Source organism: Ambystoma mexicanum, chromosome 9 (assembly GCF_040938575.1).
Source record: "Ambystoma mexicanum isolate Mex_15411 chromosome 9, UKY_AmexF1_1, whole genome shotgun sequence".
Classification (NCBI taxonomy): domain Eukaryota; kingdom Metazoa; phylum Chordata; class Amphibia; order Caudata; family Ambystomatidae; genus Ambystoma; species Ambystoma mexicanum.
In genome coordinates, this window is record NC_090931.1 from 803,693,029 (window position 1) to 803,715,836 (window position 22,808).

Consider the following 22,808-nt stretch of genomic DNA (forward strand, 5'->3'; position numbering starts at 1 on the left):
GTAAGAGTGTAGATGAATTACAATGTGGAATTTCCCCAAGGGTATGAGCTACCTGGTGTGTTCATCAACTGTCTCATAGGTACCAGACACAACCAAGCTAAACATAGTCTCATAAACAGGCGTAGATGAGTTACAATGTGGAATTCTCCAAAAGAAAATAACACCCTACTGGGTTCATCAACTGTCTTATTGGTGTCAGATACAACCAAGCAGATACAAATCTCATAAATAACAGGTTAAATTCAGTTCTTGGTTGATTCCTCCTGGGGCTAGGGTATTCTAAATGGTGTATCCTGGAGTGCCTCTCTACGATAGATTCTGTTGTGGATAGCTTCAACTGGTGATGCCCCAACTAAAGAAAAGGCTAAAGCCCTAACAGGCTTGTCTTTGTAAGCTATTACCAAACTTGCCCACAAGGCTACAACTTTGACAAGACATGCAAGGCCTGGTCCATTCAATCCTTTCGAGTACTTTAACGGAAACATCAGGATTGCAGGGATTTGCAGGACAAGAGGAGGCAAAAAGCAAAGAAATGTTTTCTTTTCCTTCTCTAACAAAATTATTGCTGTTGGCTTTGCCAGTACAAAATGGCAGGCCACAGTAAGAAAACAATTCCAGCCTTGCTGCGCTAATGTAGGACAGTCTAGACATTTAATAAACCCTTATTATGTTTGCTTTACCGTTGATCCCCAGTAACAAAATGCCATGATACAGTAAGAATATATAGCCAAAGTGGCAATTCCGTGAAGACCAGTTTATCCCTGTAATAAAACTTGTTTGCTATTCCAGTGAATGCCATGCCACAGAAAAGATCCAGAATGGCTTTACCAATGAAAGCCAATCTCGCAACGTAATCATGCCGCCATTAACCTTCATTCCAGTAAAGAATGCCATGCCACAGTAAGAAAGTGTAGGTAGACTGGCTGCATCCGCGTATGCAAGTATAGCTACATAGTAGCCCTCATCATGTTTTCTTTACCATTGATGCCTAGTAAAAATGCGGGACAATTTAAGAAAGTAGATTTAAACTGGCTGCACCAATACAAACCCATCTAGTACATAAAAGCACTCATCGTGTTTGCTTTACCATTGATGACCGGTATACATGCCATGTCAAAGTTAGAAAGTATAGCTAGACTGGCTGTACCAAAGTATACCAGTCTAGCTATGTAATAGCTGTGATGAATCCAAGGGAGTCATCAATAATCCCCTGTCGGTAACCTCCTCACATTTGGCCAGGGGACAGCAGCTGCTACCTGATCCTGACCCTGGGGGCGGCTATATGAGGTTGGAATCACATGGGAGGAGACAGGCTCCAGGGAAATGTCATAGCTGCATTAGATGAGACCTGGTATCCCCCATTTGCCCCTGAAGATGCCCCCTTTTATACCCAATACCCTCATGGCCTATTGCCATACATCTACACCCCATGGTAGGGAAACTAGAGAAACCCTTTTCCAAAACTCTGTAGACCAAACTTCCATCCCTGGTCTAATATGTGGAAGCTCCAAAAAAAACCTTTTCAGTTCTAATTATTCACCATATAGAACTGATTTATCATTAAAACTGTTGAAAGTGATTTTCCAAGTAATCTACACCACCCGACCACAATGGACCCCTTTTCCCACAATCGCCAAAATACTGGGACGAGGAAGAGGGAAGGAGCATTGCAGAACGAAAGGAGTCACAAACTCATTTAGTGTTCTATTTATTTTCAAGATAGATTTAAACACCAGAGGCCAAGTCATAGAAGCTGCTGCTGTTTTTAAGAAGTAGAGCCATTCACCCGCAAGGATTGTGAAGCCTGGAAGCACGGACCGATGTGGCGGAACTGAGCTGCTCACCAGCAAGGGAGAAGAGAAGCGCTACAAAGTCAGGTCGCGCCACAGACATGCACGCCAGGAGCCAGTGGAAAACTCTTGGGCATGCAGCAACCACAGAATGCAGCGTTTTACCTACCAGGACCTATATCGAGACAGGCGTGCTAAGGTCAGGTTGCGGAAGACACCAGAGCGAAATGAGAGCAGTCCGAAAGAGGAAGGCAGGTGGTATACATTTACTGGTTGAGCGCAAACGGTGTCGAGAACGCCAACGAGAGCCGGTGAGTCAGCCCAAAGACAGTTGGTACCCGGGGCATTTCAGCAACCGTGCCAAATACGAACTATAATAATTAAAGCCACAGAAGGAGAGAAAGTAACGAGACTGAATGGTAAACAAAGTATATTGCGAATAAGGCCCCTAACAAGATCTGACTGTATGGAATACCATATGTGGGGAACCCAAATCGAATGATGTATCACAGAGATATACTATACCAAAAAGGGTATGCACAACTGTATAAGTAAGAGAAACTGCATGAAATATAAGTAGTACTGGCAGGAATGTAAACCAGGCAGTGACAATTGTGTGTGAATACAAGAAGCCCTGGCTGGAGAGTATACTAGGCAGTTGTAAGTCTACAATAAGTCATGGGAATAAATATAGAACTGTGTTTACCCAAACAAAAGGAACTTTTTGAAAGAGGTAAAACTACAAAGCTAAGGAGCTTTGGAAATAACAGAACTGTTGTGGGCCAAGAAAGACACAAAGAACTGTTAGGAAAACAATAATTTGTATAGGGGAAGGTAGCCACCGCCTGGAGCCCAAGGCTTTTCACCCTTGGATAACTTTTATGTTGGAGCTGTTTTTTCTTCTTTTAGGAACACATTTACAATCACCAAAGGTTAAGGACATTTCCCTTTTCACCTTATAGTATAGTTTACAGTGTGAGGGGCAAAATAGAACTTTTGGACACAAGGACGGTTTTGATTTTAACATCCTGACACAGACAGATATTTAGTTTTAGGTAGGGACATTTCTCTTAGAGCAGGGTGAGAGAGAGCTTTTCCCCACCTTTTTGTTTTCAATTTAACCAAAAATATGACTAGCTTGTGTCAGTTTCATTCCTGACTCTTCACATAGCCCTCATAATGTTTGCCTCCCCCTGGATGCCCAGTAAAATGCTATGCCACTGTAAGAAAGACTTTAGGCTGGCTGCATCCAAGTATACCAGTCTAGCTATGTGATAGCACTCTGTTTCCTTTACATTTGATGCCAGTTCAAATAACACACCTAATAGCCCCTCCCCCTCTCCTAAAATTAGAAGCCTGCTCTTGCTCACTCCCCTCTCATGTACACACACACACCTTTATATGCTTGCATTCATACAGCACTTAGACAACTGCTTGTATGTATGCATCCATAAAAACAGAAATACACACATTCACAGAAGGACACATGCATGCATGAGCTCAGACAACCCCACTTGCATGCACGCATACATAAAAACATATTACACAATATACATAGATATTTTCACATACTACTTATTTGCACCATCTGCACACCGGCACCCTGAGCACGCTGACTGGGAGGAGAGGAGAAAACTCCTCTCAGTGAGCGTGGCCTACGCTAGAAGCACACTAATGAAAGGTGGGAGGGCCACATCTCCTACGTTCCGCTGGTCTCTTAACTGCATGCTACACCTTTTGTGAAGCCCGAAGTGCCCCACATTAAAGACAGAAAATAAAGGTAGCGGGTGACGTGCCCCTGCTCATAGGCAGGCGACACAGCCTCCCCTACAATAATGGACTTTTCTGCCTGCCACTCAAGTGAGGTGGCAGCACCCAGCCAACTATACACAACCAGTCGCCACTGGTCATGACAAAACTGTATACTATAAATTCTATGATATTGCAGAGGTTAAATCACTGCAGAACTACACATACCCAAACTGTTGTTTTTGCCAATGCTAATTTCTGTTACCTGCAATCTTCTGTTGATGTCATTTATTTATTTATTTCATTTATTTATTACATTTATATAGCGCACCTAACCCTTAGGGACATGGGCGATTGTACTTAAGAATATGGTTACATTGTGAACTTAATTGTGGGGTTACAACTTTGCTGAATACAACTTAAAGTATTGATACATGATTATTCAGTTGCGTTGTCATCAGAAGATCCAGTCCATTTCAGGCTTAGTCCATATCATTGCATCCATACATTTGCAGAATACTTTTTCCTAGTTCCCCTCAGCGTGCATACTCTGCTGGAGCTAAGAGAGTACTTAGTGGTCAAAGGTAGACAAAGGTTGATTCTTGATGTCTTGGTTGAAGAGCCAAGTTTTGAGTTTTCTGCAGAAGGACCAGAGTGAGGAGTCTGTCCTTGGCTCCGAAGGCAGAGCCTTCCAGTAGTTGGCTGTGATAACAGGGAAGCTGGAGCCTCCTGCTTTTTGCCTTTTGTACCTTTGCGTGGTCAGCTGCCCCATATAGGCAGATCTAGTTGCTCTGGAGGGCTGAACTTTGGATATTTGGATTGAGAGGAAGCATGGGGCGGTATTGGACAGACATTTGTGTGGGAGTGATAGTATTTTGAATTTAATACGGTCTGTAACTGGGAGCCAATGAATATTTCTTCTGGTTGTGGTCTGATTTAGGGATACTGAGTGTCTCTCTAAATGCGTTGTTTTGGACAATCTGAAGTTTCTTAATGTTTTTTGACAAGGAACCTGTGAAAATGGCATTACAGTAGTCGATACTGGAGAGGATCAGTGCTCTGGCCAGTGTGACGCAGTTCTCCACGGTTAAGAAGGGTCTACATGCGCTGATAAGTGTAGCAGTATATACAGAGGCTGAGGTGATGGCATTAACTTGTCGGGTGAGCGTTAGTGCTGAGACTAGATATACCCCTGGTGATTTAACTTCTTTGGCTACCCTGATACTGTTACCATCGATGTCGAAGGATTTGTAGGTGAGTGGGAGGTTCTTGAGCCTAGAAGGGCTGCCTATGATCAGAATCTCTGTTTTATCGTCATTAAGACAGAGTTTGTGTTGAGCCACCCAGTCTTGAATGGCGAGGTAGATAAGAGTTCTGGGATTTGGAGTCTGTGACGTAATCGCCATTGATTGACAGTAGTATTTGGGTGTCGTCCGCATAATTTGTGTATGTGGCAACCAATTGTCAAGCCGGTCAAAGAGCGATTTTGTGAACGCATTGTACAAAGTAGGGGAGACACAAGATCCTTGTGGGACTCCGCATGTGACTGGCATAGGGGGCGCTGCTGCCGTGTCGGAGAAATCTCTCATGGAGCGATTAGATAGGAATGATTCAATCCAGTTTATGGTGTTATTAGAGAAGTGGGCATCGCTAGCTAGATGGCGGCACAAGATGTTGTGATTCACTAAAACAAATGCTGCAGAGAGGTCCAGTAAGAGAAGGATGGCTAGGTCACCTCTGTCTCTGATTTGATCCATTTGCATTTTAAGATCCAACAGGGCCATTTCAGTGCCATGGCCAGGTCGGAATCCTGATTGGCGGAGGCCAAGAAGGTTATGCATTTCGGGATAGTTCTGGATTTTTACATAGGCCACTCCGTCTAATATTTTTAGTAGGAAGGGAACTGTAGTAATGGGCCGATAGTTGGTCCACACATTAGGGTCAAGTGTGGGTTTCTACAGTAATGGGAGTAGCCAGGCTTCTTTCAGATTTTATGGTCGTTTGTTGGAGGCAAAGGAATCTTTTACTCTGTTCCACGTTATACCCAACTTCTTATTAGTGATGTGATAAACAGGGCTAGGTTGTTTGCACATTCTTTGATCAGCGTGGCAGAGCAGAGGTCGCCTTGGCATTTTGAAGGTTTTTTTAGGCCCTTTATGATTTTGAGGGTTTCATCTATATTAATAGATGTGAATTCAAACCTATGGTGTGTTTTTGGTGGGTTGTATTCTGCTGTAGTAGATTGGGCAGGTGAAGCAAGCTTCAGTTTTGTTAGATTAATCTTATGTTGTAGGAATGCGATTTTGTCCATGAGTGCCTTTTGTATGCTTTCGCACCAGGCTTGGTCCTTAATAACAATGGTCAGGGGTCTGAGAAGGTGATTCCAATTCCCGAAGGACAGCGAAGAGCTCTTTGGTGCCAGAGTTGGCATTCTATATACGCGTATTGTACGCATTGCTCTTAGCTTGGAAGGTGGCTTCTTTGTATTCTGTACCTAAGGTGGTGAATTGAAGTTTGTTGTTGTGGGTCAGAGTTTTTTTCCAGTTACTTTCTGCATTTTTTCTTTTTCTTTTGCGTTGGTCTTTAAGCTCCGAGGTAAACCAGTGATTTATGTATGCTATGAGTTTTAGCTTTGCAGGTGCCACGGGGGGCCTGCCTCCATGTTCTGGTTATAGGTAGCTACCGTTGATGTAGGGTTAGTGATATTTTCAGTGTGTCGTGAGCGTTGAGAGCAGGGGAAGCATGTTAGCAGGCTTAGGCTTTCAAGTACTCTGCACTTGTTTTTGTTGGAGGACAGCTAAGAGGGAGATGGAATATCTGACTACCCATGGCCATACTAATTACTATGACCATTTCCACCCTGTACCGTTGCCTCTCTGCCCTAAACACATCCCCTCTGATCTCATTGAGTTATCTTTATCAAGAAGTAGCATCAGAGAAAAGGAAAAATCGTTTACTCTGTTCCACGTCTTTGCCCCATAAAAGCCATGTTTTAATCACCCAGAAAGCTATTTCCTTTGTTAACCCTCATAGAAACGGGGCTGGTCTAGAAATAATCACAGGCTTCCTTGTTAACGCACAAAGAAACCCTTCTCCTCATGAATGAATATCTAATATCAGGAATTACTTTGGGAAGTGAGGGTTATGTGGATTTTAGGATGAATTGCCATGTGGAAACAAAGAAGGAAAAATGAAGGATGTAGCCCTGCTTACCTGGCTTAGTACCCAAGATCTGTAGTCTTGTTTGTCAAGCACTACTGCCTTGACACATCAGCTGACCAGGATGCTCAATTCAGAAAAGTAGTGTAACAGATTGCTCTAAGACAGAATTGCAAAGGGAGTCACTCTCTTTTCCATATACTGCTACAGGAGTGTATATAAAATGAGGAATCTATGGGAGTACACAATCCATTAGAAGAACAAATTACTTACCTTTGGTAATGTTCTTTCGGAGGGATATTCCTCCCATGGATATTCCTCCCATGGATTGTTCATTATCATCCCATCCTGCCCCTCAAAATAAGTTCCATATCCCCTTTTTAAGTCTCTCCTTTACTGTCATTCTGTCCATTAAGATTACAAGTCTTGGTAGTTCTTTTGAATGAGTACAAGGTAACCATTCCCAAACACAGCTGAGACTTCATGTCCGGTCTCGGATGCTGAGGACTATCGGGGTGTCTCGATGGATACACCGCCACTGGAGGTGAAACATTTTCCTAAGTTTGCTGCTGCTGCAGAGTGATATCTAAAATGAGGAATCTGTGGGAGGAACATCAATCAGATAGATCACAATGGGTAAGTAATGTTTTCTTATGTCTTTTTAATGCATTGATTTATTTTGTTAGTGTAGAGGGTCTCTCTATGATGGTGCTATATTACTGACATCACAGTATTTATTTGCTTTTGAACATGCAGACATCCAAGCATATTGTAATTTGGATCATTTTATTTGCCCTCAACGTAACTTCTTTTACTGGATTATGACAACTGTAATTTTTTTCTCCAGAAATGAGAGCACTCTCAGAACTGCTGGGCCCGTATGGCATGAAATTTCTCAGTGAAAGCTTAATGTGGCATATTTCCTCACAGGTAGCTGAGCTCAAGGTAAATATTTTAGTTATTGGTGTGCATTTATTATGCATTGTCAGTTTTACTTTCTCAAATCTACAGTGTTTCAATGTTACTTAACATTTTTTGCCTAAGTTCTTACAAAAATAACATTACTTAACTCCAGGTCACTTCGAAAGCACTCTGTGGACATATGTGATTATATTGTAGATCAGATAGATATTATGAGTCTGAGGCATGGCTACAGATATCCAATGAGCCACAAATTGAATGGGTGACGCGACCTTCCCCCCCACCCCGTCCTCCCAGGCTATGTATTTTTGGGAAAAAACGGGTAGAAGGTTTAGGGGATGGGGTGGCCATAATTTGCAGAAAAGAATGGGGGAATGTATGAATCTAAGAAAGAATGTGAGGGGTATGAAATTATACACACAAAAATAACAGCCAACAACAATAGTGTGAATTTCCTATTGATTTACAGACCCTCTACAGAAATGTTAAGATTCAATGATCGCTTAGGGCAGCTGCTAGTACCAGTACACAAACCTAACTTTACCACTATTCTTCTGGGAGATTTTAACTGATGGAAAGGAGATCCCAGAGATAAACAAGCCATGGACTTGGAGTTTGTTAAATAACATGGACATAGCTATCTAGAATTCAGACCCCTCACATATTAAGGGGCATACCCTTGACTGGGTTTCTGTTAGAAATGTACATGCGGTAACCATGAAAACTGTACCATGTTTTTGGTCTGACCACTCTTTCATTAAATGTGAGGTGCAACTACCGGCCCTTCGGCAACAAAATCCTAGGGTTTCCAAACAGGTTTGTAGTAGGAATTTTAAGAAAATAAAAATTCCCAAGCTTGCCGCTTGTTTAGAAGGACTAATGAATCTTACAACCGATCAGGATTCTCCTGATCACTTAGCGGAAAAATATAGCGCACATGTGGAAGTCTTCCTGGATAGTACTGCTCCTTTTAAATTTAAAAATGTATGAGATTGTCCTAACCATCACAGTTGGTATACTCCTGAATTGACTTTGCTTAAACAAGCTAAAAAGCAAGCTGAGCATAGCTGTTCCAAAGATGAAACGGTGGAAAATAAAGCTGCTTGGAAAATGATTGAGAAATAATATAAGCAAAAAAGAAAATAAGAAAAACTATTATAATGAGAAAATAAGTAGGGCAGAAACGAAACAAAAAAGCTCTGACATTTTTAAGAAATGACAGAAACCCAATGCCTTGTAAAGACATTTTGTGCCAGATAAAGATGATTGCGTTAAAATTTAGAAGGCCTTTGCTGAAAAAATTATTGTAGCATGGAATAAAACCAGCCCGGACCTCAATACACAGAACTGTCTAGTACAGCTAAAAACGGGACACAGGACCCTCATGAGTCCCAAGTGCCGTTTGATTTTAGTACGGTTTCAGTTACTGAAATGGAAAACCTTTGAAGAACATGCACCCCACTAGTTGGCGAGAGACTTTTACCCTCCAAAATTATCTTGGAAAATGGGGAAATATTTGCATCTTTTGTTAGGAAATTCATTAATGCGTTGCTTCTTCTTGGATCTATTCCATTTATGATCCAGTAAGTGGCAGCAACTCCTCTTGTGAAAAAACCAGGGTTGGATCCTAAGGAACCATCCAACCTTCGGCCAATCACAAACACCCCTTCCCTGCTCAAAATAATGGATAAAATGGCCAATACTCAGTTACAACAATATATTGATGCTTTTGGACTCCTGCATCTAAAACAATTTGGGTTTCGTGGTAACTTTGGAGCAGAGCGCGCACTGTTAGATTTACGCACCCAGATGCTGGCCGTTTTCGAAAAGAGTATTACGGGGCTGCTGACTCTTCTCGATATATCAGCAGCCTTTGATCTGCTTGATCACAAACTATTACTTGACACACTGGTTGACACGAGCAACTGCCCACATAATGTGATTAAGTGGATGGACTCCTTCCTTAGTGGTATGAAATCCAGAATTTGCTGAGGGGTATGTCATCAGAACCATCTCAGATTTTGTTTTGCGTGCCACAAGGCGCTTGCCTGTCACCATCATTGTTAAATATGTATCTTAAACCGTTGTGTGCTAAAATGGAAGGACTCAGCCTACAGTTCACCAGTTATGCAGATGACATTCAGCTGACTATTAAGCTTAGTGGTGATCATGCCCTATATCAGAAAAAATTGAATCAAGCATACAGGGTTATTAGAAACTGGATGTCAACTAATTGGCTCTGTATAAACAGCCCCAAAACTGAACTGATGGTGTACGGGTCCAAACAAGCTAGGGCCAAATTGAACCATGCCTATAAAGGATTTGAAATTGAAGGATGCCGAATCCTTGTTTGTATTTGTATTTGTTTATTTATAACGCGCAAACCCACAGGCCCAGGGGCATCAGGGCGCAATTTGTACAAGGTTGCAAGAAAAGAACATACAGGGATATAAATTACAATAAAAGTGTGTCAAAACAGCAAAAAACAAACTTAATAATTACAAATATTACACAAGGTACAGTATCCCTAGGCTCAGCAGAGGAAGTATCCCTGAGGTAGTTGGGAGGGTAGCAGCCCGGAAATCATGTAAGGGAACAGGCGGGCTGGGTAAGTAGGACAAATGTCTGACACAACTATTGCTGGTCAAACAGCCAGGATTTGGTTTTATTCTTGAAGGTGTTGAAGGAGTCTTCAGCTCTGATGGCAGCGGGGAGGGTATTCCAAAGTTTGGAGGCTAGGACAGGGAAGCTGGTGCCTCCGGCTTTTTGGAGCTTAAACCTGGGGATAGTAAGGCAGTTAGTCTGGGCAGTTCTTAGTGGACAGGCAGTGGAGTGGCGCGAAAGCCGACTGCAGAGATAGATCGGAGCCTTGTTGGCTAGGCATTTGTGCGTGAGGGCAAGCGTTTTTAGGGAAATTCTCTGCTTCACGGGTAACCACTTAAGGCTAGTTCTGGCTTCTGAGATGTGGTGGTTACGAGGGATGTTCAGGGCTGCTCGAATTGCATTGTTCTGGGTGGTTTGGAGTTTGGATAGGTTTTCTTGGCTAGTGCCTAAATATAGAGCACTGCAGTAATCTATTTTTGCCATGATAAGTGTTCTCGCTAGTGTGACGCTATTGTGGGTGGTGAGGAAAGGTCTACAGGCTGAAATGAGTTTGCACGTGTAGGCGGAGGTGGACCTGACTGCAATAGTTTGTCTTGACAAGGATAAGGTGGAATCTAGGTAAAAGCCTAGTGTTTTGGTGTCTTTCGAGACTTGTATGGAGTTGCCGTCTATGATGAATGACTGATAGGATGGCTCAAGTTTGCTAAGGCGTTGTGGAGTACCCAGGATAAGTAGCTCCGTCTTATCGTCGTTCAGACATAGCTGGTGCTGGGCCATCCAGGCTTGGATGACCAAGTAGACGTCATTGAGGGCCTTGGTGTCAGCAAGATAATCACCAGAAATGGGAATGAGTATCTGGGTGTCGTCCGCATAGTTGGTGTAGGAGACACCCAGATAATCAAGCACATCAAAGAGTGGTTTCGTGAAGATATTGTAAAGAGTAGGTGACATGCAAGAACCCTGAGGAACACCGCAATGAATAGGGGAGGGAGCTGCGGCAGCGGAGGGTGCAAAGACCCTCATAGATCTGTTGCTCAGGAAGGATTTGATCCAGGCCGCTGCGGAGGGAGAGAAGTTGGCAGCAGAGTGGAGGTGCCTGCAGCAGATGTGTGGTAAGGAGGTAGTGCAATAGAAGGCGCACGCTGATGTGCATGATGGTGGTGCTGGCTGCCTGAGTGGGTTCCCTATGAGCTAGTTAGCAGGGACAGGAAATGGTCTGTAGGCGACCAAGAGGCACAACACAATTGAAGTGGTCTGTAAACGACCTTAAGGCACAACACAATTGAAATAGACTGTAAGAGACCTTAAGGCACAACACAATTGAAATAGTCTGTAAGAGACCTTAAGGCACAACACAATAGAATGGTCTGTAAGAGACCTTAAGGCACAACACAATTGAAGTGGTCTGAAAGAGACCTTAAGGCACAACACAATTGAAGTGGTCTGTAAACGACCTTAAGGCACAACACAATTGAAATAGTCTGTAAACGACCTTAAGGCACAACACAATTGAAGTGGTCTGGAAGAGACCTTAAGGCACAAGATTATATTATGTTGTTGACAAAGTAAAAACGCTCACCATCTGTATGGAAGAATCCTTCAATGCTGATACCCACGTGAATTACGTGTTAAAGAACTCCTCTTATTTGAAAGTGCTGCGGCAGATTAGCCCATTAGTCACAAAAACAATTGCGAAAAGCTTATCCAGGCTATAATATTACCAAGACTTCATTATTTTAACTCCCTTTTAGGAGGAGCGAGTAAAGAGTGCTTAGGGAAGCTACAGAAAATTCTAAATGAAGCAGTTTGCATAGTCTGCAATATCCCCAAGAGAAATCCGGTATCTGAGGCTTGGAGAGATTTTCACTGGCTCCCTGTGGCGGCAGCAAGAGTCTGATTTAAAATTCTGACTTTGCGACATAAATGCCTGTTGGGAAATGCTCCTGCCTATCTGAATGAAAAATGAGAACTTTTCGAGTCTTGCCACTCACTGCAGTCTTGTGATGCATAGCCGCTTATCTCACGGTTTAAAAGAGCTAGAGGGAATGGTAGATCATTCCCTGTTACTAGTTGCACAAGCATGGAATTAACTCCCCATCTAGCTCCGAAAGCAAAAATGTCATCTCACTTCCAGAAAATGTTTTAAAACCCTCCTGTTTGAGTAAAATAAGTTTAGATAGCTTATTTTTTTATATTCTTGTTCTGTCTCCCTCCTGCATTTTTTTGTTTTGTGTGTTCGCCCTGATGCCTACATGCTTTGTGTCTCTCTCTCTCTCTCTCTCTCTCTCTCTCTCTCTCTCTCTCTCTCTCTCTCTCTCTCTCTCTCTCTCTCTCTCTCTCTCTCTCTCTCTCTCTCTCTCTTCTCTCTCTCTCTATATATATATATATATATATATATTTCTGAGGCTTGTGGAATCTGCTTAGATCACATGCTGTGCATAGGCCGACATTTAGTGGAAGCTGCGGAGTATTACAGTTTGTTTTTCGAAACTCGAAAATGGGCGTCGACACAGGGCGTGCCAGTAATACTATCCCTAGTGTGACGTCCACTGTACCCAAGATCCCTCACGCGTCTAGGATCCTCAGATTGTTTTTTTCCGCCGTACTGGTCGGAAGCATTTTGCGGAGTCCCCTGGCCTTAGCCATACTTTTGCTAGAATTTAAAATAATATTCTATTGACATCCTTTCCCACCCCATCGTCGATCTTCGACACTCGACGCCGGAGGGAGAAGAAATCGACCGTCGGCTGCTGCACAACGGATTTGGGCCTCGGATGGCCGCTGGCCTCGGCCCGGGCCTGGTAGGCCGCTGGCCTCGGCCCTGCAAGTAGGGAGAGTGGGGGGTGGTACATACTCTGCACTCTTGGTATATAGGTACACCTTATACATTTCCTACACTTAACAGCCCGCTGCCTCAAGGTGCGTATGGAGGGTACCCCTTTTCAATTCTGCCCTAAGTGCAATCGCAAATACCCTTGGGTCGACAGGCACGCCACGTGCAATCTCTGTTTGCTGAGGGACCACCCCGAAGCGAACTGCAGAGCGTGTAGTAGGTTTAAACCTAAGACACTTAAGGACCGTTCGACGAAGCGTTGGGCCCACCACGCCAGGCAGGCGGCCATGGCAGCATAGGGCGCCTTCAGCGATGGCAGCGACGCCGTACTTTCGAACGGCGAGGGCATTACGGCGTCGAAAGACAGCCGAGCGCAGGTCCCCGACCACGGTAGGTCGTCCGGCAGGGCGGCTATGGGGAAGACCCCCGGCGACACAAGCGCTTCACATACTACACACACTAAACACACTAAGTCCAACCGAGACTCGACAACGTCGAGTTCTCGGAAAGAGGTACAGACAGAACGGTCCGATTCGGTGTCCTCTGGGCGTTCTCGATCAAGATCGCCGCATGACTCCAGGCAATCATCCACTCTTGCCAAGAGTGCCTCGCTCCCTAGGCTAACAGAAGTTCGATCGTCGGAAGACGAAGACGACTTCCACCCCCAGGCCGCGCTCCAGGAGTCGGAGCCCGCAATTAAAGCCAGCGAGGCCCCACGCTCGAAGGACAGGGACACCTCTCCCGATCCTCGACGCCAGGCGTCGAAAAACTCCGGAGCCACTAAGGGACAGGGAAAACATTTTTCTACGCACGGGGAGGGGGGAAAACAGCAGAAGAAACTACCTGTACATTCTTCCACACCTGTGAAACACTCCACCCCCCCTAAACAGACAGACAAGCCCAGGTCTGCTGATAGGTCCACAACCAGCAAAGCTACTCAAGATAAATCCCATAGACTTGCTGAGAGAGTCATTCCCAGTTCCAAAAAATGGTCCAGTGAAGACATAGATAGGGTCATGTCAAGAATGTCTCCTTTGGCTGATTTTTATGATAAAAATCCAGAACATTTCCTCTCGTATGATCCACAAGAGGCCACACCCTCAGGCTCTACTGATCCTATCCCCCCGAGTAAGAAGGCCTGGTTTGAAACTCCAATGAGGTCCGAACCCTTTGAGGTACAACCTTACGCAAGACCATACTCACGGTATCAAGGAGAGGCTTCCTTTTGTGAAGACCAAGAATTTGGGTTGATAGAAGAGCAAACCGGGACGGGCTACTATGGGGATGATGAGGACCAGGAGGAAGAAGAGGATGACCCGGAAACATACAGAGTAGATTCCCCGGTAGAGAACGAAGCCCCGGTTACCGACTCCCCGGTCGATAACCAACCCCTCCTAAATGAGGTTCTCGCTCGCGCAGCAGAACATTTCCACATTGACACCCACGGTGTACAGGAGGAAAGGGACTTCGCAGAAGAGTTAGTGGGAGAAAGGAGGCCTGGTGCCCAGACCATCCCTATACTTAAATCCATTCAGCGGAGAATAGATCCGTCCCTGGTGAACCCAAACCTCACCAGAGCAGTCAATCCCAGGGTTGAAAAACTTTTCAGGGCAGCTCAGTCTGACCCTCTCTATATAAGAGGACATCTGAAGCCAGACTCCCTAGTTGTCACCAACACTCGTAAGAGGGCTGGGACACCCTTGTCTTCGTCAGAAGCTCCTCCCGACAAGGAGAGCAAAAAACTATACGGTTTCGGCAGGAAGGTAGCCTCAACGTCCGCCTATCAAGCAAGGATTGCTAACTCCACCACCCTGTTGGCCAGCTACAACTGCCATCAGTGGGAAGAAGTCGCGGCTCTCATAGCCTCTGCCCCTGAACCGTTAAAGGGCCAATTAGCTCGGATTTCCGCAGAGGGTAGAGCCGTGTCTGGTTGCATTTTGAAAGCAACCTTCGACGCCGCGGACAACGCAGGCAGATTGATAGCAGAAGGTACTGTTATCAAGCGACATGCATGGTTACGGCATTCTGGTTTTAAGGCAGAAACTCAGGCATCATTGTTAGACAAACCGGTGGAAGCCGATCTGTTGTTTGGTAAGGCGGTCGAAGACGCACTGAAAAATGCCAAGGACGAATACGAGACACTCAAATCCCTTGGCCAGTTAACCAATAAACCCCCTAACCAGAGAGGGAATAGTAATTTTCGTCGCCCACGCGGCCAAAATTCCCAGAGAGGATCTAACTATTCCCAGGGGCAGGGTACACATTGGAACAACAACCAACAGTCTACCCAGGGTTACGGCAGAGGTAATAGGAGAGGTCGTGGTAAAGGCAGAGGCAGCCCCAGCAAGGGAGGCAGCACGCCTCCACCAAAGCAGTGATGCTCAGATCAGGGTCCCTTCTCACGCAACCCCAGTAGGGGGACGCATTTCAAACTTCACCCAGGCTTGGGAAGGGATCACATCAGACAGATGGGTGCTGTCAACAGTATCCACGGGATATTGTATAGAGCTACTGCAGCGTCCCCGGAACCATCCTCCACGACAAAGAGTACACTCCTTAGAACATCAGAAGATTCTCCTCGAGGAGATCGCCATTCTTCTACAAAAGGACGCGATAGAACTCGTCCCGGGACACCAGGTAAACAAGGGTATTTATTCAACTTACTTCCTTGTGCCAAAGAAAGACTTGACAATGCGCCCAGTATTGGACTTACGGCCTGCCAACAAGTATGTCAAGCCCCAAAAATTTCGTATGACCACGCTACAAGAGGTAATCCCCCTCCTAAAAAAGGGGGATTACATGGCAACCTTGGATATGAAAGATGCTTATTTTCATATTTCCATGTTCCCAGCGCACAGAAAGTACTTGCGCTTCAAGGTGGATAGTCGGCACTACCAATTCAAGGTACTGCCCTTCGGGATAGCTTCAGAACCAAGGATATTCACCAAGGTACTGGCGGTGGCGGCTGCACACCTACGCAGGGAGGCAATCCCAGTGTACCCTTATCTGGACGACTGGCTCATAACGGGGGAAACCCCAGGAATTTGCAGGACAAACATTCAAAGGAGTATCGACCTCCTCCACGAGTTAGGCTTCTCAATCAACGAGAAGAAGTCCAGCCTGGTGCCAGGCACCTCAAAACAATTCCTAGGAGCAATCCTGGATACCCAGGAGGGGTTGATCTTTCCTTCAGAAGAAAGAATTCGGAATATACTACTGCAAATTCCGCATTATCAGTCCGGTCAACAAATAACGTTACGCAAAGCAATGCGTTTACTGGGCATGATGGCGTCATGCATTTACCTGGTCCCCCACGCGCGCCTGCGCATGCGTCCCATGCAGGAATGGTTGGCGAAACAGTGGTCTCAGGCAAGTGGTCAGTGGGACGATCTAGTGGTCGTTTCGCCAACACTGGTACAAAGCCTTCACTGGTGGACAAGAGAAAATCTTGCACAGGGGAAACCCTTTTACGATCCCGAAGTACAGGCAGTAGTCACTACAGATGCATGTCTGACGGGGTGGGGAGCTCACCATCTCCACCACACAGCTCAGGGTCTCTGGTCTCACTCAGTGGCCAAGAACCACATCAACCTGCTAGAGCTTCTGGCAGTATTCGGAGCGCTTCAGGCGTTCGAGCCCCACCTACTAAACCTGTCAGTGCAAATCCGGACGGATAGCACTACAGCCATGTTCTACCTGAACAAGCAAGGAGGGACTCGCTCGCCAAATCTGTCCAAGCTTGCCCAGAAAATCTGGATATGGGCACTCAGACGGAACATCTTCCTGTCATCACAACATGTTCCAGGGGAGCTCAATTCCCTAGCGGATGCTCTGAGCAGAGACTCCCTCCCAGAGGAACACGAATGGGTTCTTCACAGAGAGGTCGTAGAAGATCTCTTCTCTCAGTGGGGTTTCCCCACTATAGACTTATTCGCCACAAGCGAAAACAGACAATGCCCAGGATTTGCATCCAGGTTCTCCCAACCAGACTCCCAGGGGAACGCCCTGTGGATGAACTGGTCAGGGATGTTTGCGTACGCTTTTCCACCAACTCCTCTCATCAGGAAAGTGGTGAACAAGATGAACAGGGAGTCGATGACGCTCCTAGTTGCTCCCATGTGGGCAAGACAAGCGTGGTTCCCACACCTACGCAGGATGGCGGTGTGCGAGCCCATAAAACTTCCAGCCTGGTACAACCTACTGTCCCAGCACCAAGGTCAAACAGTGCACCAGCAACCCAACTCAATGAACCTGGCAGCATGGCTCCTGAGGTCATAGAGTTTGGACACCTCAATTTACCACAGAGGTGTATGGACATCCTAAAGGAATCTAGGAAACCAAAGACAGGGCACTGTTACTTTGACAAGTGGAAGAGGTTTGTTATCTGGTGCCAGAGTAGACAAATCAACCCAGTTGATTGCACTCCTTCCACTATTGTTACATACATGCTCCATGTGCTAGATGCAGGATTGGTTTTTAACTCACTGAAAGTACACCTGGCAGCCCTCTCGGCTTACACCACTTCCCATAGCAAGGTTTCGTGGTGGAAAGTACCAGTAGTTAAAGCCTTCATGGAAGGAGTAAAGAGACTTCACCCTCCTATTTCAAACCCACCACCAGGGTGGGACCTTAATGTGGTGCTAGCCAAGCTCATGGGCCCCCCTTTCGAACCCATGCATAAAAGCAGTCTCAAACACCTGACTTATAAAACGGCCTTCTTAGTAGCTATTACTTCTATAAGAATGGTCAGTGAAATTCAGGCTCTGTCAGTGCAGGATCCCTTCTTTACCATCCATAAAGACAAACTGGTTTTACGCACACACCCTAGGTTCTCGCCTAAATTTATATCAAAATTCCATGTAAACCAGTCCATCGAGCTTCCGGCTTTCTTCCAGAACCCGCAAAGCTCGGCTGAGGTGAAACTACACACCCTAGATGTGCGTAGGGCGGTCCTCTACTATGTAAATAAAACCAGACCGCTAAGGAAAACAGATCAACTGTTTGTCTCAGTAGCTACAGGCAGAGAGGGGGATCGTGTCTCTAAAGGTGCCATCTCGAAGTGGATTATTAACTGTATCCAGCTGTGTTACTCACTCTCTGAAAAGACTCTGCCTTTTACGCCAAGGGCCCACTCTACTAGAGGCATTGGGGCCACTCTGGCTTTCATTGCAAATGTACCCCTTGACACCATTTGCAAAGCAGCTACTTGGAGCTCTATTCACACTTTTACTCAGCATTACTGCATTGACACCCATTCCAAGGCAGATACACAAGTGGGACAAGCGGTTCTAAGACACTTATTTGCTCATGACCCTTCTCACATCCCACCTCCTTCTTCTGGTACTGCTCGCTAATCTATGCACAGCATGTGATCTAAGCAGATTCCACAAGCCTCAGAAGGGATACATTACTCACCGTAATCGTATTTCTGATGCTTGTATCTGCTTAGATTCACATGCGCCTGCCCTTCCTCCCCTCTGAGAGAGAAGGCGCTTCTCTCAGAGGGGAGGAAGTATGTCTTCCTCTCAGAGGGTCTGCTTGTAGTCTTATCTATCTGTCTGCTTGGATAATCTGTACTCACGCTACTCCTCATGCTACCTCATGTCAGAAAAAATACAATCTGAGGGTCCTAGACGCGTGAGGAATCATGGGTACAGTGGACGTCACACTAGGGATAGTATTACTGGCATGCCCTGTGTCGACGCCCATTTTAGAGTTTCGAAAAACACTACGCAGCTTCCACTAGATGTCGGCCTATGCACAGCATGTGAATCTAAGCAGATACACGCATCAGAAATATGATTACGGTGAGTAATGTAATATATATATATAAATATCACATCACAAAACACATTGTTAAAGGGACGTTATGCTTCTGTTGCCCTAAGAACAACCTAGCCAATTCAGTGCAAAAACTTTTGTTACAGGGACGTTACAGTTACTTTGCACTAACACCCGATCCACACTGTGGTTACAGGTAAAACCGAAAAATCCTAGAAATTCGCCAGTTATGGTAAGCTAAGCAACCGTAACTCGCGCCACCACTGTGCAATGCTAAGACTAACACCCATGACATCAAAGATGACATCACAAATATCATTGATGACATCACATATCTGGCCCCCTCTTTTTTTTGTGCACTGACATATGTAGGGCAGGTGCTTTTCTTCACTGACCGTCAGGAACAAAACATTCAAAGGGTACTATGTTTGTAGACCTTACCCTTCTCATATGTTCTTACACTACTTTCCTAAGGGTTCAGTCACAGCATATGATACAAATACAGAAGGTAAGAAGCAGCCCTGCAAAACAGCAATCATTTGTGTGCATGAAGAGAACAAGTTAGGTTATGAACACTTTCTGGTAATATTGCTGCTTTTTTGTGTACTTTACTTTCCCTCTAAATGGGCTTATTTGTGTGCGTTGTGGTCTCTGTGTTGTGTGTAGTAGTACAGATATGTAGTATAGTCCAAATATGTAGTAAGGCGTTATTAGCTACTTATTACATGTTTCACAGTATGCAAAACTTTGACACTAAAGCATTCATCATTTTACTATCCAACATGGCAAAAATGTGAATATTGCACCTCTATGGTGCATGCTGCAGACAATACCTACGTGTCTTCATGAGTTGGTTTCTACACTGGAGAGAACTTTGTACTGCAATGCATTGTGTAATGAATTATGTATCTCATGATAGTTCTCCCAATGACCTCTGATATTTTTCTGCCAACATTATATTGAGAATCCCTTGTGGAGGCTTTTCATGAAAAGTAAATGCACATGTGATGTCATCTTTGATGTCATGGGTCCCTCTAACAAAGGTTTTTGCCCTGAATTGGCTAGATTGTTCTTAGGGCAACAGAAGCAATGTTTTTTGTTAGTGAATTTCATAGGTTTATAGTAGGGCACTGTAACCAGAACGTTGCTTTAGCATAGTGTTTTGTGTAAAGGTGATACGTTGTTGGTACCGCAACTTAACCATAACATCGCATTAAGAACCTTTTGTCACTGATAGCTTATCTGCCCACCTCATGAAATTGTGGAAAGGCCTAATTCCCCTGTGTATCTATCCATTTGTGCTACCCCTTCCCTTACCTAATAGTGCCAGTGTATTTTACAAATGAAAGCTTTGCATGTTAAGTGTTGGTGAGACTGTGAGTGGTGTTTCTTTTTGTGTTAACATAGCATTGTCAATCCGTGCTGCACATTAGTAGCCAACGTAGCTGCAGGTAAACAATGTGGAGGTTTCCTATGCAGACTGCACCTGGCCGGCGTATGTGCAATCACAATGCAGGTATCCGTAGGACTTCAGTACGGGCAGCATGGCTTGCAAGTTCTAAAGCACTTTTAATTTTGTGGGAGTGCTCGTCTATCCGTTGTACAACTATGTCCATGCTTAGGGCATCCTCTATGTGCTGGTAAGAGTGCCCATGTCGCCAGCCCTACAGATTGATATGGTAGGCTACCGCATTTCAATTCTGTTATGTTATGTTATCTGAACTTATAGAGCGCATGGTCGCCCAAGGGCATCATGGCGCTGGGGAGGAGAGCTGCTTGCTAGAGGGAAAGACCAGTGGAGATAGAGGGCTAAAATAGGATGGTCTTAAGAGCTCTTCTAAAACCAAGATGGTTGGAGGTGCTTCTGAGTGACAGTGGATGGTTGTTCTAGAGTTTGGCAGCTGCAATAGAGAAGGCCCTGCCGCGATCCTTTCACGGTTAAACCTTGAAGCAGTAAGTAGGTGATTGGTGGAGGAGCTTAAGTCACAGTCAGGAATATATGGAAAGAATTTGGACTGCAGAAACTCGGCTCCTGGCCATGGATCGCCCGGTGACTTAAAATGGACACCCTGGGCCACCAGAAGCCAGTGGAGTCGACGGAGCACTGGTGAAATATGAGCGACGTAGGGAGAGCCAGTGGCTAACCTGGCTGCCAGGTTCTGCATGCGCTGAAGCCGTTGTGTGAGGCCGATCGGTTGCTACAGATATAAAGAGTTGCAGTAATCCAACCGCGAAAGGACTAACACAGCCGCCATGGGGAGGGAGGGGCGGATGGCTTCCAGTATCATGGGTAGAACCCTCTCGAGGACCCTGATCTGGTGGTGGGCAGACTGGCACACAGCAGTAACCTGGTTGGACATAGAGAGGGAGGCCGAAAGAATGACACCCAGATTTTTCACTTTACAGACTGGACTGGGAAGAGGACCTAGAGGGGTGGGCCAGAAAGCAGAGGTCCACAGTGAGAGTCGGAAGGACAACCCACCACCATTAGCTCCGTCTTATCGCCATTAAGTTTGAGCCAATTCTGGTCCATCCAAATACTGACTGCCCTCAGACAGTCATGAAGGCATGATGAGACCTCAGCCTGATCCTGATCTAGACGGATCAGGATTTGAGTGTCATCAGCATAAGGGTAACAATTGAGTCCATAGGAGCGGGTGAGGCAGACCAATGCCCAGATATAGATATTGAACAGGATCGGGGAGAGTGAGGATCCAAGGGGGCAGGAAAAAGAGAGAAAAGGGGGCATGGCAAGAGTCTGTGTACGGTCAGAAAGAACAGAGGTAAACTATGCAAGGACAGGGCCAGATATCCCAATCTGCGCCAGGCATGAGAGGAGGATGGGGTGGTCAACCGTGTCAAACGCGGCTGACAGATCCAACAGAATCAAAGCACCGACTCCACCCGCATCAACTAGCATGGACATGTCGTCTTGTACAGAAACAAGCACACTTTCCGTACCCCTCCCTGACCTAAAACCAGCCTGGGCAGGGTTGAAGATTTTAGAAGATTCCAGAAAAGAGGATAAAAGGGGTGTGATGAGAGATTCCAGGAGTTTGGACAGAAAGGGAAGCAGAGAGATGGGACGGAAATTGGCAGGGATAGTGGGATCAAGGGAGCGCTTCTTGAGAAGGGGGATGACCCTTGCAGATTTCGGCTCTGAGGGGACCAGTCCTGACTGGCAGGAGTTGTTTATGGCCGCAGTAATATCTGCTAGAATGTCAGGGGCGATCTTCTTCATAATGGTGGCTTGAATGGCATCCTCAGAAGAGGATGATTTAATCTTTAAAATAGCCGCTAGGACCTCTGCCTCAGTAAACAGAGGAAAGGTGGACCAATTGGTAGAGGGGTTGATAGAGGGAACAGGCAAAGACACAATGGCATCTGGGGGTCATTATTGCAGGTGATTTGACGATAGCGAATCACTTCAATTTTAGTGATAATAAAGAGGCAAGGTCATTGCTCAACTTTTGCGAGGGCTTGACCATGGAAGTAAGGGCCTCAGAAGAGGCTAATGAGTGTACAATAGAGAACAGAGTTTTGGGCTTGCACAAGGCATTTTGGATTTTCTGAGAGAAAAAAGTAGATTTACCCATTTTAACGCTGGCCAAGTAGGTAGAGAGACCAAGTTTGTATAGTTCTCTGAGCGCAGGATTGTAGCTTTTCCGCCATTTGCGCTCGGTTTGTCTAAGTTGCAGGCGAGCAGATTTAAGCTGGTCTGTAAACCAAGGTTGAGAGGGTAATCTGCGACCTTGAGTCAGTTTAAGTGGGGGCGCAGAAGTCTGCGGCGGTCACAAGAGATTGAGAAAGTGGTGTTAAAGATAAGGGCCTCAGAGAGGCGCAGTTGGTAGTTATATGGGCACTGAGTGCCTTGGGATCGACCGAGCGCCAGGAGCGAAGTGTTTTGGGGGGAGACTTTTGCAAGGTGGAGTAGCTAGTATAAGTGTGCACGATACCAAATGGTGGTCAGA

General features: G+C 45.5%; 1 protein-coding gene across 5 annotated transcripts in view; it reads left to right on the top strand.

The window, feature by feature from the left end:
- The window catches only part of NCKAP1 (NCK associated protein 1), a 1,877,983-nt gene that overhangs the window by 1,234,087 nt on the left and 621,088 nt on the right, over positions 1-22,808 (top strand). For all 5 annotated transcript variants that reach the window (XM_069615779.1, XM_069615776.1, XM_069615777.1 and 2 more), the window contains one exon: positions 7,546-7,643. In XM_069615779.1, the coding sequence (XP_069471880.1) occupies positions 7,546-7,643 (98 nt within the window). The remainder of the gene's footprint in view (positions 1-7,545; positions 7,644-22,808) is intronic.